The 17,069-nt window shown below is 36.5% G+C and overlaps 1 protein-coding gene across 1 annotated transcript; it reads right to left on the minus strand.

The window, feature by feature from the left end:
* Window positions 1-35: 35 nt before the first annotated feature.
* Window positions 36-5,059, minus strand: LOC147290675 (shaggy-related protein kinase theta-like). Its single transcript, XM_086237228.1, has 13 exons — window positions 4,711-5,059; window positions 3,370-3,633; window positions 3,132-3,224; window positions 2,830-2,889; window positions 2,445-2,717; window positions 2,284-2,358; window positions 1,846-1,902; window positions 1,618-1,758; window positions 1,356-1,406; window positions 1,170-1,265; window positions 976-1,059; window positions 626-728; window positions 36-541 (listed from the first exon to the last, which is right to left on the minus strand). The coding sequence occupies exons 1-13, from the start codon at window positions 4,771-4,773 to the stop codon at window positions 480-482; spliced, it is 1,422 nt and encodes a 473-aa protein (XP_086093354.1). The 5' UTR covers window positions 4,774-5,059; the 3' UTR covers window positions 36-479.
* Window positions 5,060-17,069: the final 12,010 nt, after the last annotated feature.

A 17,069-nucleotide genomic window follows, 5' to 3' on the forward strand; every position in this document is an offset into this window, starting at 1 on the left:
TTCTATTCATTGTGATCAGCAAAAGGAGAAAAGGATGATCAAGAATCAACTCGGATATTTGAATTCTTCTGTAACAGTGGAAAAGTATACAATGGGAACCTAACTCATCTAAGTGATCCCACCAAGTTAAGTCTCCACAAAACCCATTAAACTATATATGAGAAAAATGATTAACATTTATGTAACAACTCATCTTTCATAGTCAAGGCATACAATATTGTCACATTGTAAAAACTAAGTGTTGGAATCTCTTTGCCAAGCAGTCCCACTCCACCCGCCTGAAAATTCCACCCGCAAGATCCAATTGAACGAACAGCCCGCCAGGAACTAATCGCCAATCCATAGTTCTGTCACGACTGATCTGAAAAGGTCAAAAGACAGCACTCTTTGGGTGCAAGGCAGCATGGCTCATGTGAGCATCCAAGCAATCAAAAACGCATCTACATCGTGTACTTATGTGACCCCCTCAGGTTCAGTAATTAAATCCTAGCATGCTCAGGGATGAGACGATGTCGGAGTTCAGTGGATGCACCACTTAATTCTGCAGGGCATTTGACATCCATATTGAGGCAAGAGTTCACAACCAAAACAACTGGGATGGGGATGGTATGGTGCAATAGCTTACCTTGAGCTGTGAAATTGAACAAAGGAGGTAATGCTCGTCCATTAGGCAAGCTTACATTTGGGTCTCTCAAATCATCAAAGAAAGGGTGCGCACATGCCTCCAACTGAAAACCAGGAACAATTTAGGATGCTAGACTTCCCAGCAATAATAGATGAAACAATCTCATACATTAAAAAGATAAGTAACACTTCAATACACATTCCCATTCGTATTCATTGCCAGCACCCATGTGTTTTAGTGTAACACTATGCCTAAGACAATTATACCAATCAACAGCTACAGCAGCAATGCCACCAGTCAATTCCACAAGGCTCAAACAAAATTTATCAAAAGCAATTTGATTTTCTTACAGCAGTGCAACGTAGATTTGGTGAGTACTGGAGCAGCCTTGACACAAGATCCACTGCTTCAACGGGCATTCGCTTGTGAAATATCTGAAGATTACAAGCACAATAAGAATTTTTGCTAACACAAATACACATCCAATGATCCAACTGGTGAAGAGCTAATCATAAATACTCTTATATTAAAATACTGAACAGACCTTGTGCCATGGGTGAGCTTTGATCTGAGGAAACTTAAACTCAGTGTAATTTGGATTCATGCATCTTATTTCTTCTCTGGTTGGTGTCCCAAGAATCTAGTATGATTCCCAAAAAAAAAAAACTGAGAATGCAAAATAACAAAACTATCACCATAACAAGAAACAAATGGGCTATATATACAATACCTTGATAATTTCCACCAGCTGATCAACACCACTCTCCCCAGGAAACAGCGGCTGCAATGATGCAAGACCCAGCAGATCAGAAATAGCCATGTGTCTCTATAAAAATTTAAAGAAGAAACTACCAAAGAACAAAAAAAGTGAAAGCAGACTAAGAGAGCACATTCTCCGGTTAAAGAAAGTCCTGCCCAGGCATCCCCACAAGCAATACAAACTTACATTTGTACAATTTAGATAAAAATCTGGCCTGCTTATAAACACTCACCTGTCCAAGAAGAAGCTCAGCAAATACACAACCAACAGACCACATATCAATTGCAGTGGTATATTCTGTAGCCCCAAATATAAGTTCTGGAGCCCTATAATATCGTGAACAAATATATGATATGTTGGCTTCACCTGGCACCTAAAAGTGAGAAAATAAAAGAACTCATAAGTCCAATAATACAATCAAAGCACCTTCAAATTCAAATTCAGAGGCTTGCAAACATACCAACATCTTTGCACTCCCAAAATCACATATCTTTAGCTGATGAGTGTTGGAATTCACCTGCAATTTGCATCACAACCTCAACCTCAGTATGGTGATTAAAGATACAATTTCAGACCAATTGAACCCAAAACATAGTCAAAAAATTAAACTACCGACATGCACTCTTTATTCAATTAATTGTATCATTCAAAACTTTGGTGCTTATATCATATGTAAGGCTAACCACCAGCCCTTGTAGTATGGTGGTATCTGTCCCCTTTGTTAAGTGGAAGTTCTTTGTTTTGACTCCAAATTGAGTGGGTAGTTAATCCCAAGTTAAAGGATGTGTATTGTGTCTATGTGTACCAAGTCAGACTGCTGTTAATAAAAAAAACTATTTCCAGTTCATCCATGATCAACACCAAATTCAAAAAGATAAAAATTGTAAGAAAATCTTACCAGCAAATTCTGTGGCTTAATGTCACGATGACACACACCAATAACATGGTGTAAGTAATTTAATGCACGACAAATCTACAAAAGCAAGAACAATAAAAGTTATTATCCAGAATAACCTCAAAACCCGCTAAGAAGGCAATAAAGGCGTATTCAAAATTCACCTGGTATGTATACAATTGCACATAAATAATGGGAACATGTTGGTTCATCCTGATATAGTGCTTTGAAACTCGGTAAACAGTTTCAGGTATATACTCAAGGACAAGGTTAAGGTACAGCTCGTCCTTCTCAGTAGTTGAAAAGAAACAATGCTTCAATTGAACAACATTGGGATGGTCAAGTAAGCGCATGACCTGAAGTTCTCTATTTTTATATCTTTTATCCTGCAGCACCTTCTTTATTGCAACTGATTCACCTGTTTCCAGACACTTAGCCTACAACACAAAGTATAGTTAGAAAGGGAAAAAATTGACTTCAAAATCTGTATCAGTGAAGAAAGAACCACCAAAACCTAAATAATGAACACATGCAAATAATCCCCAGTACCTGAAAGACAACTCCAAATGAACCAGTGCCAACTACACGCTCTGCCATATAAGAGATTGTCTGCAACCAAATAGGAAAAAATTATTACAACATTGTGAATAATTGCTCTCAAATACAATATAACATGTGAGAATAGCATATAAATCAGCCAAAGGTTCCAGAGGAAAAAGAATCTTGCACAGAGAAGTTAAAAAAATCCGAAAATGATGAATTTGTAGTATGGTACTATTAAGTTTTCAAAACCATGAAATTCGGAGGAAATAGAGAAATACAGAAGCACTAAACCAGAGAAATTAAATCACCTGTTTAGGTTTTCCATTTCGACCACCTACTGTCGTTGCAATTACATGACCTGTTTCTGTTCCATTACCATTTATAACAGTTTCTTCCATATCCTGCGCAGGGAAAATTTACAACCATTTACTTGGTAACGGGTCCTGATTTTCTGTTTAAAACTTAGCTTTTTACATTAAATAGTAGCAGAATTATTATATAAATATATGAAGAAATGAGAGAGAGAGATTACAAGGAAAAAATTACCTTTTCTTCCTGGTCGTTGACATTTTCATCTCTAATTTTTATTTCAGGCTTTTCTTTGGGAAGCTGATCATGGCTAGTTTTTTCTTCTTTGGCCTCTGCCTTAGCTACTGAAGATACATTGGACGTGCTTGCAACAGTGTCCAGTGATGTTGAAGCCATATGCTGCTCTAGACCAGTGGCAATTCCCTTGACAGTATTTGACTGTTCAATATCCTTCTTTTCAGTTTCTTGATCAACCTTCGTTCTCTTGCTAGAATCAACACCCTAAAAAGAAAATTCTTGGGTATAAAAGATCAAAAAATAAAAGATTGTGCAACTAAAATATCCTAAATGATGGCAAAAAGAACCCACATAGCCTCCATCATCTTACAACTATTATAATTCCATAGATCTTTACATCAAAATTAGGAGAGTACTAAAGATGACGGCATCAACATAAATAAGAGAGACTTTAAATTCCAGCAAAACATCCCACTGCTAACCTTACATTTTAAAAGCCATCCAAAAAAATCTGCAGAATAGAAGTATGGGACAAAAACATGCTAAAATGATCTCAAAACTCAACGATTGTACACATTCCTCAAGTTTAGGAATTTACTACAATTGGTCCTTTGTCCAGGAAATAAGAAGAAATCCAATATGCTAGTCTAAATGACATTCTTGCTGTGCAAACCCAAACCACTCATGGGCTAGCAGCACCTCTTGTGACTTGATACACATACAAAAATAAAATTCATATACAAACTGAGCACTGCATGTGACCCACTAAAAACCAAAAACGGTCAGTTGAACCATCATTTTGAAACACCATTATGTGAAGTAACACAACGAAATCCAATGCTCGCAAATAATTTCAATTGCAAAGCAGCATGAAAAACCAAAAGTAAGAATAACCTAGTGCTAACCAACACTGACAAGGAACCCATATATAAAATGTATCAAATCAACAATTAAAACCCGAATCAAGTATGCGAATAAGATTGCAAATAACCCAACAAAAAACACACATGTAATATAGAAATACTAATCAAATAAATCCAAATACAAAAAACTTGTGAGGACAATAAAAGCTAACATCTTTGTGTAAAAAAAAAACAAGTATTTTAAATATTTGTTATATAGTAAGAAAAAAAAAATCCTCAACCGTGTTTTGCACACCCACTAAATCTCACCTGAGGCGAGCTCCTGACATTTCAAATATTAGAAAAACTAAAACAGCCTAAATCACAACATTTAACATTTTCCTCCACTTTTCCAGCTAGCAAACAAGCTCAAACGCTCTAAAGCAAAAAAAAAATTACAAAATTAAAAAACAAACCAATCAATCGAAACTGAGCTTACAGGTTCGGATGAAACAGAGGTTCGGCCCGAAGCAATGCTCTTGAGCCGACGCATCATATTCATCTTCTTTGCTTCTCCGTTTACGTTTTCCCCAATTCAGTACCCACAAACACCCAACCAAACCAAATCAAACCCTAATTTCTTCCCAGAAAATGAATAAAGTTAAAGAAGAGAGAGAAATGCAAAGCTTTCTCTCTCCTCCACTCTCTCTCTCTCTCTCTCTCTCTCTCTCTCCCTTTGATTCAATCCAAACCCACAAAACCGAAAGAATCAAAGGAAAAGAAAGAAAAATTCACAACCTCCCTTTCTCTCTCTCTCTCTTAAAGAATTTTCAGATTTTCTCTCTCTAGAATTGTTTTTGTTTCTTCTCTCTCTATAATTTATCCCTCTGTTTGTTAGCTGTTTTTTTTTTTGGGTTTTTGATTCTTCGGTCAAACTTGGACCGAAGACAATCAATCATTCCAGCCCTAACTATTTCTTTATTGTACCTCAGTCAAACGTTGAATTGTGGCCGTCGAGGGGATGCGATGTGGGATCGGACGGTGGATCTTTACAATTTCCCTGATAAAAAGGGTTAGTGAATTACGAAAATACCCCTGGATGGACAGGAACGGATCAGGTACGGAATATTCGGGGGGTGCTTTTTGACTGGTCATTGGACGGTCTGTTTTTGCGGTCAAGTTTTAAGAGCTTTGAATTTGCTTAGGATCAAGTGGCCAAAAAAAAAAAAAAAAGAATTTGCTTAGGATCTAATTAATTAATCGGTAGTTATAAACTTATAGTACAAGAATAGCGTATGAATCGGTCTTTTTTGCTTCAATGTTAAAATTCTGACCATAAAGATGGCTTTATTTCTTTCCCTAATAAGAAAATATCACTGTTAAATATTTAAATCTGAAAACTTGAAAAAAAAAAACTAATTTTAAATTGTGGTGGAGATTGAGGATGTTGTGCCAATGATGGTCATGTGAAGGGCATTGTTGGGGTAATGATGAATGAGAAGTCTATTAAATGAGCACATTACAATTTGCATCATGAGGTTTAGGGTGTTTTACAACTTATACTTTATAGTTTTAATTTTTTTAATTTAGTACTTAACGTTTTGATATATTTATAATTTATTATTGTCATATTTTTATTGTCTAATTATACGTTAATTAATAACTTAACAGTTGCGAGTCTCACATTTTTGCCAACCTGTAAGACCGAATGACCTCTCTGCATGTGCATTTTCAATTCATCAAGTTTAATATAGATTTTGGAAAGTCATTCAAAAATCCAAAATTCATAAACAACTGAAACACTTATTATAGGGCAGTATGAGAGGTTGTTCGGCCTTACAAAGCAACAAAATGTAGGACCCGCAACTGTCATAAATTAATGTTTGATTAGACAATCAGATAGACGATAATAGTTCATTGTAAGTAAATCAAAACGTTAGGTATTAACTTGAAAAAATTGAAACGATATAGTGCAAGTTTTAAAACTCCCTAAACCTCAAAGATACAAGTTGTAATTTGCTCTTATTAAATTGGTATTGAGAGATAAGAAGGTCGGGTGTGTAATGACTTAGGATTTGTAATTCAAGCAGGGCATACAAGTTAGGGAGCTAACTTTAGATTTTTTCGAACTCGAAAATAATATGATCTGTTTTAAATAATAGGTTCAAATTAAACTTAACTCGCAAATATTTTTTTAATTAAAGTTGGGTTATCTGAATTTAATTGAGTTGGGTTCATCAACCAATAAGTTTAACTAGCAAGTTTAATATTTATCAAAAATAAAAACTAGGAAGTTTAATAAATATAGCAGAAGTGCTAGTTTAAGGGACTTCATTTGAGAAACAAAGAAGCTAACTTTAGATTTTTTCAATTCATTTAATGATCCTGAAAATTACTTAAGTGTTTAACCTATAAGCTTAACTAGCAGGTTTAAGTTTAACAAATATAGTAGAAGTGATTACCTAAGGGATTTCATTTGAGGGATAAGTTAAATCCCTTACTTAGCTCTTGTTTAACACATATTTCTTTTTTATTTGAAAGATGAGAGATTTTGACTTAAAACCTCTATAATGTTTGAGAGAGAAATATCACTAAAGTATTGGCTAGTTGATAACCCATACTCTTTCTAACCCACTCATTGGTGCACTATGCTTTTTTTCCTCTTGCATTAAGAAAGAAATTTCAAACTGTAATAATGAAATGTAATGTACCTCTATCAAAAAGAAAAAGTAATGTAATGTACTAATGTATTAGTCCTTAGAATGATTTATGATAAAAATGAGGCAAGGATTAGCATCCAATGGTATCATAAATCATTCTCTGTGCCAGTTGCTAGTTAATGTGCCATGCACTCATGCTTGTTGTGGGCTTCTGGGTTTGGTTGTGGCTTCTTAGTTCTTACCTTCGTTTGGGCCCTTGGGCTCTTTTTCTGTTCTATGGCCTTTCATTAGGTGGTGTTGTACTTGTGGGTATAAATTCTTTTATTTGTCCAACAAAAGAGGAACATCATCGAGTAATTGGACAGGAAATGAGTTTTTTTGAGTCTGAAATATAAACAGACTAAACAGTCAGGGCCTCTAAAAAAAAAAATAAATAAAAGCAATAGTCAAGGAAATTTATATCTTGACCCAACCATAGCCCAATTTGAAACATGTCACCCCTAGTGGGCTTCAGCCTGCACTTAGAATGACCATGGGTAAGTAGAAGTCGGACTCTTTTAGTTAATAATTAGTCGCATGGGCCTGTCTAAAAGAATCAGCCAAGGCCCAAAAGTGGGTCTAGGCCCAAATCTCATGTTTCGAGAAGTGATATCGAGAACACAAGATCATAATGGTGTTGTTATTTGCACTCTTTAGAGCTTTAGAGGTGCATGAAGCTTTCCGTGGAGTGCAAAGAGCATTCTCCCAATTAGGTAAACTCGATTATTTTTGAGCATGCAAGAACTAATTCAAACTTACAACATGTCATATACTCATTCTTTTATTAATGGACAGCCTATGAAGGTTTTCATTTGCTCTCTTTTGTTGTTGAATATTTCTTTTTCAAACTTTATTTTTACAATGTCTACTTTATAGAATGTTAGGCACATGTTGATACATTATTCTTGAGAGACAGAGAGAGACAGAGAGCAGTTAACTTAAAAATGAATAAGAACAACACATTGAAGCTACCAAGCACTAAGAAGTGCGTGATTCCCATGGTCCACCTCTTTAAAATTAGCTCTCGATCTGGCTCTTGCCCTTTTGTAACACAGAGACTGCATGCACTGCTTGCTATATAATCCGAAACTAATTATTCAATTTTTGGCACATCCATCCAAAACACAACTCAGATTAAGTAACATATATACTTTCAATACCCTCCTCTTGTTTCCATGCGATTTCATTGATTCTAAGTTCTGTTGAGACTTGAGACGTGAAACTAACTAGTGGTCACTGGTCAGTGGTCAGTGGAGGCTTCAAATTAAGCATGAAAATTCTTAGCAGCCAATGGTCCTACTTAGCATTTAATGCACTAAATTATAGTGTACGTGTAGTGCTTAAATTGCAAACCTCCCATCCTCTATGATCTCATATTGATGCATATTGTCTCATGCACCCACCCACTAACCTCTCACTTTCTCATTTAAAGCTAAAGAGGAAAAAGGAAAAAGGGTTTTCTTGTATTAGCATCCATATACCAAACAAGCCATTAATTATTGGTACATGTATTTCAACAACACCATGTGTACATAGAAATTAATATATATAAAAGAGCTCTCTCTCTCTCTCTCTCTCTCTCTCTCTCTCTCTCTCTCTCTCTTTATGTGCAAAACATGATAATATATATAGTGGAGTGCATCTGTATAAATAGGCAATCAACATCATCAATGTGAGTAGGCCTGCTTATTCTAATAAGGGCAATGACCAGCTAAGCAAAACTGCATATATACATGTTTCCCGTGATTAAGAGAAAAGCCAAGCCATCCTATAAACACTTTGAGTTGGGAAGGAATTGGGGTATTTCCTATTTCCCTATACAACCTTGGGTACTTACATGACGTTTGGATTATGTTTGCTTTGTAAAATTGGATTCTACGAATCTCATACTTTTTGGGAATGAGATTTTTAGAAACACATGAAATCCAGCCTCCTATTCTAATGTTTGAAAATGTTGGAAGTGAATGAATGTTTGAATCACGATGTACGTACACCAACCAATTATTTTTTGGAAGCATAAGTATAAAGATAAAGTTTTATTTATTATAAAGTTAAAACCAAGCAATGTAAATAGAAAACCTAGAAATCCCTTTCTTTTCATTTTCTTTTTCTCAATACACGACATTCATTTGTGGATTTCGGATACCCACGTGAAAGCAAAACTCAAATTAATTATTTTGCACTTATATATCAAATATGTGAAAATAGTCTTATATTCATTTTTAATTGAAGTATCTAACATAAAATCAATTAGTATGGGTGAGATAAGCCTAGCTAAAACCTTATATTTTATTTTCTGATGTGATCTAAAGCTCTTCAAATTTTCAACTAGTGTCAAAACCACAAAACAAACATAACCTTGACTTCCCGATTGGATTTGGATATTTACCATTGTATATGATGAGTACTTCATTGTCAATCTTGTCCCATATTTTTTGTGAAGTTCTCTCTAATTTTCTAATTGGCATAAATTTGTCAAATGAAAAATGCTCAAAATTACGATGAGAGGATACTGCGTGAGAAACTTTTTGACAGCGTACTGAATAAAAGTCGTTGTCCACACTTATTTTTCAAGGGAGCCCCCAATGAGGATTACTATATATATGGTAATGGACCTAATGGTCCCTCCACACTTCACAATAAACTAGTACGTACCCTGATCCACATCATGTGTTAGGTTTGTGGCCCACTACCACAAATAATACAGCGGGAGAGAGTACTGTCGAAGATTGACATACCATGATACCCATCATCAACTTGACATGGAGTTTGGAGGTCTGGGGTTGTGGGACCCACCCTGCACGTGAATGGGTGGGGGATGATAATATATAATAATGAATAATAATACAACTCTACAAGATATCAGAGTTTGTAAAGGAGGACTTTGGATGGGGTGGTACAATAAATACTATTTAATGTCTCTTACAACTTAGATTTGAGTTTTTGTAAGGGTAGGTTTCAATTTTTGTGAGACATATATTTCGTCGAATATTTTATCTCTATGTTACACAAAAAGAGTTTCAAAACGTCTATTTTGATGTATAAAACAATAGACCCCGTTCGCCCTTACATAGTTTCACCACTCAGGTTGAAAAAGCAATATGACATCCTATGCCAATTAGAAAGTTAAATGCTTAAGCCATTGAAAATTGACTATGAGAAGCCAGATGCCATTGCCTCTTTGGGATAGCCTTTCATTTTCTTGATTTTATTGGGTAGCTTTGTCCCACAGCTATCTACCAGTGTTTAGCTAGCTAGCCGGTGTAAGATTTTCCTGAGATGTATCTTCACGTGTACCTTAATTTGTATGCATGCATGCATGGCAGTGTAGGGGGCACATGTGAAGTAACGACTCATCCACCAACCGTAAAAATGTACATGCATATGGGTTTCATGACCTTATCAAATTGTACACGTTCCATCTGTTAACACAATATCATTTCACATGAAAAAATTAGTGTTTAGGTTAAGATTTATTGTGTCTTGTTAAAATTATGTGGACCCATTAAGCTAACGGGTCATTTTCGTGTAAACCTGTTAAATCCGTTTGGACCCATTAAGAATAAAAGTATTTTGTCCTCTAGTAGTTTCTTGATTTATTTATTTGTTTTTGTATGAAAAATTATAGTTTACTTATTTTTATAATGGGTGAAACATGTGTTGATGTGTGAAATGGGTATGGTGGGTTAACACGAGTCAACTAATATTCAATATGTGAATATAAGTAATAATTTAATTTAACGGGTGAAATGAGTCGTGTCGTGTTCACTTGTTCTTTTTTAGTATCGTGTTTGTATTGGCATTTTTTCACCAATTTGCTTAACGGGTCGTATTCAGATTGAGAAATTTTTAACACCACACGAACATGAAATGACACGAACCCGTAAAAACACAACTCGTTGCCAAGTTATAATCCCACATTTAGCGTTGGCCTTGAGGTTTTTGAACCTCATTGACATAGAATAAGATCCTCTGTTTATTTTTTTCTTTATTTATTTTTGCTTGATTTTTAATTTAGCCATGTATTTATTATCTAAGAGTAGAAAATAAAAGAGAAAATGAACTCGTAACACTATTTGGGTGTGAGTGAAGTTATATGATCTTTTAATGACAAAAAAAAGTAAAGTTATATGAACCCTTGAATTATAACTTGGGATTATAATTCAAGGGTTCATACCTTAAGTTATAACTTAAGGTACATGACTTGGAATGCATTTGAAATGTCACTTGGGAACTTCATAATTTCAAGTTGTTCCCAAGTTGTTCCTTGAGAATGTATTTCAAGTTGTTCTTTGAAAATTTCAGTTCGTACCTCAAGGTATTGTAAATGTTTATACCCTTGGTGCATTTCAAATTGTATATAGTGATATTCCAAGTCATGATTTGACGTTTTCCAAGTCATACTCTAGAGTTTCTTAAATTGTTCCTTAGCGTATCTCATGTCGTTCTTTAGGACATCTCAAGTCGTTCCTTAAAAATTTCAGTTCGTACCTCGAGGTATTTCAAATGTTTATACTCTTGGTGCATTTCAAATTGTACCTAATGACATTTCAAGTCATGTTTTGAAGCTTCCCAAGTGATACCCTAGAGTTTCTCAGGTCGTTTCTTAGAATATATCAAGTCGTTCCTTAGGGCATCGCAAGTCGCTCCTTGAAAATTTTAGTTAGTACCTCGAATTATTTTAAATGTTTATACCCCTTTTGCATTTCAAATTGTACCTAGTGATATAAAAAATCATGTTCTGACGCTTACCAAGTCATACCCTAGAGTTTCTAAAGTCGTTCCTTAGAGTATCTCAAGTCGTTTCTTAAGGCATCCCAAGTCGCTCATTGAAAATTTTGGTTCGTACCTCGAATTATTTTAAATGTTTATACCTTTCGTGCATTTCAAATTGTACCTAGTGACATTCCAAGTCATGATTTGACACTTCCCAAGTCATACCCTCTAGTTTCTCAAGTCGTTCCTTAGAGCATATCAAGTCGTTCCTTAGGGCATCCTAAGTCGTTCCTTGAGAATTTCAATTTGTATCTCGAGATATTGTAAATGTTTATACCCTTGATGCATTTCAAATTGTACCTAGTGATATTGCAAGTCATGATTTGATGCTTCCCAAGTTATACCCTAGAGTTTCTCAAGTCGTTCCTTAAGGTATCTCATGTCGTTCCTTAGGGCATCCCAAGTCGTTCCTTAAAAATTTCAGTTCGTACCTCAAGGTATTCTAAATGTTTATACCCTTGGTGAATTTCAAATTGTATCTAATGACATTCCAAGTCATGATTTGACACTTCCCAAGTCGTACAATAGAGTTTATGAAGTCGTTCCATAGAGTATTTGAAGTCGTTCCTTAAGGAATTCCAAGTCGTTCCTTGAGAATTTCAGTTCGTACCTCGAGGTATTGTAAATGTTTATGCCCTTGGTTCATTTCAAATTGTACAAAGTGATATTCCAAGTCATGATTTGACGCTTCCCAAGTCATACCCTAGAGTTTCTCAAGTCGTTTCTTAGCGCATCTCATGTCGTTCCTTAGGGCATCCCAAGTCATTCCTTGAGAATTCAGTTTGTACCTCGAGGTATTTTAAATGTTTATACTCTTGGTGCATTCAAATTGTATCTAGTGACATTTCAAGTCATGTTTTGATGCTTCACAAGTCATACTTTAGAGTTTTCCAAGTCGTTCCTTAGAGTATCTCAAGTCGTTCCTTAGGGCATCTCGTTCCTTGAGAATTTCAGTTCGTACATTGAGGTATTGTAAATGTTTATACCCTTAATGCATTTCAAATTGTACCTAGTGATAATCTAAGTGATGATTTGACGCTTCCCAAGTCATACCCTAAAGTTTCTCAAGTTGTTCCTTAGGGTATCTCATCATGTCGTTCCTTAGTGCATCTCAAGTCGTTCCTTGAAAATTTCAGTTCGTACCTCGAGGTATTTTAAATGTTTATACTCTTGATGCTTTTCAAATTGTTCCTAGTGACATTTCAAGTCATGTTTTGACGCTTCCTAAGTCATACCTTAGAGTTTCTTAAGTCGTTCCTTAGAGTATCTCAAGTCATTTTTTATGGCATCCCAAGTTGCCCCTTGAAAATTTTAGTTCATACCTCGAATTATTTTAAATGTTTATATCATAGGTGCATTTCAAATTGTACCTAATGATATCACAAGTCATGTTTTGACGCTTACCAAGTCATAACCTAGAGTTTCTCAAGTTGTTCCTTAGAATATCTCAAGTCGTTCCTTAGGGCATTACAAGTCGATCCTTTAGAATATCAGTTCGTACCTCGAGGTATTTTAAATGTTTATACCCTTGGTGCATTTCAAATTGTACTTAGTGACATTCTAATTCATATTTTGAAACTTCCCAAGTTATACTCTAGAGTTTCTCAAGTCGCTCCTTAAGACATCTCAAGTCGTTCCTTAGGGCATCTCAAGTCGTTCATTGAGAATTTCAGTTCATAACAAGAGGTATTTTAAATGTTTATACCATTGGTGCATTTTAAATTGTATCTAGTGAAATTCCAAGTCGTGTTTTGACGCTTCCCAAATCATACCCTAGAGTTATTCAAGTCGTTCCTTAGGGCGTTCCAAGTCATTCCTTTAGAATTTCAGTTCGTACCTCGAGGTATTTTAAATGTTGATACCCTTTGGTGCATTTCAAATTATACCTAATGACATTCCAAGTCATGTTTTGACGCTTCCCAAGTGATACCCTGAAGTTTCTCAAGTCGTTCCTTAGGGCATCTCAAGTCGTTCCTTGAGAATTTCAGTTCGTAACAAGAGGTATTTTAAATGTTTATACCATTGGTGCATTTTAAATTGTATCTAGTGAAATTCCAGTCGTGTTTTGACGCTTTCCAAATCATACCCTAAAGTTATTCAAGTCGTTCCTTAGGGCATTCCAAGTCATTCCTTTAGAATTTCAGTTCGTACCTCAATGTATTTTAAATGTTGATACCCTTGGTGCATTTCAAATTATACCTAATGACATTCCAAGTCATGTTTTGACGCTTCCCAAGTGATACCCTGAAGTTTCTCAAGTCGTTCCTAAAGGCATCTCAAATCATTCCTAAGGGCATCCCAAGTCGTTCCTTGAAAATTTTAATTCGTACCTCGAGGTATTTTAAATGTTGATACCCTTGGTGCATTTCAAATTATACCTAATAACATTCTAAGTCATGTTTTGACGCTTCCCAAGTGATACCATGAATTTTCTTAAGTTGTTCCTAAAGGCATCTCAAACCGTTCCTAAGGGCATCCCAAGTCGTTCTTTTAAAATTTCAATTCATACCTCGAGATATTTTAAATGTTTATACACTTGGTGCATTTTAAGTTGTATCTTGTAACATTACAAGTCATGTTTTGATGCTTCCCAAGTGATACCCTAGAGTTTCTCAAGTCGTTACTTAGGGCATCTCAAGTCGTTCCTTAGGCATCCCAAGTCGTTCTTTGAAAATTTCAATTCGTACATCGAGGTATTTTAAATGTTTATATCCTTGGTGCATTTAAAATTTTACCTAGTGACATTCCAAGTCATATTTTGACACTTCCCAAGTCATATCCTAAAGTTTCTTAAGTCACTCCGTAAAACATCTTAAGTCGTTCCTTAAGACATCTCAAGTCGCTACCTCAGACATCTTATACACTAGATACAATTTGAAATGCACCAAGGATATAAACATTTACAATACCTCGAGGTACGAACTGAAATTCTCAAGAAAAGACTTAGGATGCCCTAAGGAACGATTTGAAATGTCTTAAAGAGCGACTTAAGAAATTCTAAGATATGACTTAGGAAGTGTCAAAACATGACTTGGAATGTCACTAGGTATAATTTGAAATGCACCAAGGGTATAAACATTTAAAATACCTCGAGGTACGAACTAATATTGTAAATGATCAACTTGTAATGCCATAAAAAACAACTTGAGATACTCTAAGGAACGACTTGAGAAACTCTAGGGTATGACTTGGTAAGCGTCAAAACATAACTTGTGATATCACTAAATACAATTTGAAATGTACTAAGGGTATAAACATTTAAAATAATTCAAGATACGAACTAAAATTTTCAAGGAGCGACTTGAGATGCCCTAAGGAACGACTCGAGATACTCTAAGGAACAACTTGAGAAACTCTTGGGTATGACTTGAGAAGTGTCAAATCATGACTTGGAATGTCATTAGGTAAAAGTTGAAATGCAACAAAGGTATAAACATTTAAAATCCATCGAGTTACGAATTGAAATTTTCAACGAACGACTTGGGCTGCTGTAACGACCCGACCCAAAGTTGACTTTTAAAATAAAAAAGGGCTTTTGATTTTGACTTTGGGTCCGTTAGATAGGTTTCGATCCCACGATTTCATAGACACGTAGCACGCTTCGATCCGAGTTACGGTTTGGAAGATACGGACATGTGAAGTAAGGGGCAATTTTGTAAATTTATAAAAGTGGGTTTTAAAACCCCAAAGGTCCAGAAAATTCTGGACTTTCTCTCTCCTCTCACGCCTCACTATCTCTCCCTGTTATCTCTCCCCGACGCCCCTCCCCTGGCACACTCTCCTCTCCGGCCTGCTTCCCTCGCCGTCCGGCCAGGAGACGGCGACGGCACCACCTCAGCCTCCCCCTTTTCTCTCTCTCCTCCCCCGATCTCTCTCTCTCTCCTCGCTGGTTTTCTCTCTCTCTCGGCTGGCTCTCTCTCTCCCCCGTGATCTCTCTCTTCGACCCTCGGTCGTCCGGCGCCGGATTTCAGTGATCTGATCGGCGTTGGACTCCCCTCCACGCCGCCGACCTCCCAGTGGGGTCTGATCAGCCAACCAAGCCGCGACGGCGGCGCAGCGACGCCGTTTCTGAACGAAGCTCTCGACGGCGACTCGATTTTTCCGGCGAGTTCGAGGCCGACGACCACTTGGGTTCTCTTCCCCAGGCTCCGGCGAGTCCAGCAGCGTCACCCCTTGCTCCGGTGATCGCTCACGGCGGCGAATCGACGATGCAAAGGCCGGCGGCTTCCACCGCCGATTCCGGCGATAATTGGCCATCGATCCAGTTGACAAAATCGATCCTCTAGGTACGGGTAATCTTTCCCCTAAGGTGTTGATGTTCAATTTTGAGATTTTAGAAATTCGATTTTAGGGTTTAATGTATTTTCGAATATCTTGAAATTGGACTCAAATTCGTGTTGTTTTAGTGCAATTAAAGGTTCAATTATATGATTAGGATTATTTGGAGTTGAATTTGGGTATTTTTAAGTTTGTGCCGCCGCTGCCACCGTCGGCTCCGCCACTTGTGGCGGCGGGTCGGGTGATTTTCCTTGTCAATCAGCCTCCCCAGGACATCTAAAGGCCAATTCTAGGGTTTGTTTGCATATTGGTGAGTATTTGTGTGTTGTTAGGGGCTGGGCAGCCACCGTGCGTGGTGGTTACCGTCCATTTCGGTCGTTGAACGGAAGTTGTGAACTCTAAATATTTAAATGTTGGTTGTCTGGTCTTAACAGGTACATGGGCTCGGGAAATCTCATTTCCGAGGCCGTTATGCTGCCGGATTTGGTATCCGAGCAATGGCACTGTGAAGGGTATTTCGGTCTTTTACGTAGTTAAATTGTGAGTGAAACGTATCGGACTTTCAATGTAGAGTACCGTTAATAAATCGTCGGTTTTGTGTGATTTGATGCTTTATGTTAAAGGAAGCCAAGTATAGGGTTCAGACCATGAGAATGAATTGACGAAGATTGAGACTAAAGGATTAAGTGAGGATTAAGCAATTATCATACAATAGACTGTGAGTAGGAATGACAAACAAGTGAGGAAGGGGTCGTGAGTAGGAATCAATTTCGGGAAGGTTTCAGTATAGTTCAGGGTAGACTGTGAGTGGATCCTTGGTTTTCGAAATGTTTTGTACATTTTATAATTCAACTCTTTTCTTGATTTATTTGAGTATGGACAGTTTTCTGGAAAATGTTTTGGTATTATTTTGGGGAAGTTTTATTAATGAATTTCTGTCATTTAGAAATGATTTTGATCAAGCAGCTTTCACAATTTGAGAATAATTTTATTTAAGCGGATTTATGGAAAGATTTAAATTTCAGTTTTTATCTGGAGGAGTAGTTTTTGAGAGGTGGTTGATTGAGATATACAGAAGCGGTTTCAAACCGCCATACTAGTACCC

Source organism: Dryas octopetala, chromosome 3 (assembly GCF_963921425.1).
Source record: "Dryas octopetala chromosome 3, drDryOcto1.1, whole genome shotgun sequence".
Lineage (NCBI taxonomy): Eukaryota > Viridiplantae > Streptophyta > Magnoliopsida > Rosales > Rosaceae > Dryas > Dryas octopetala.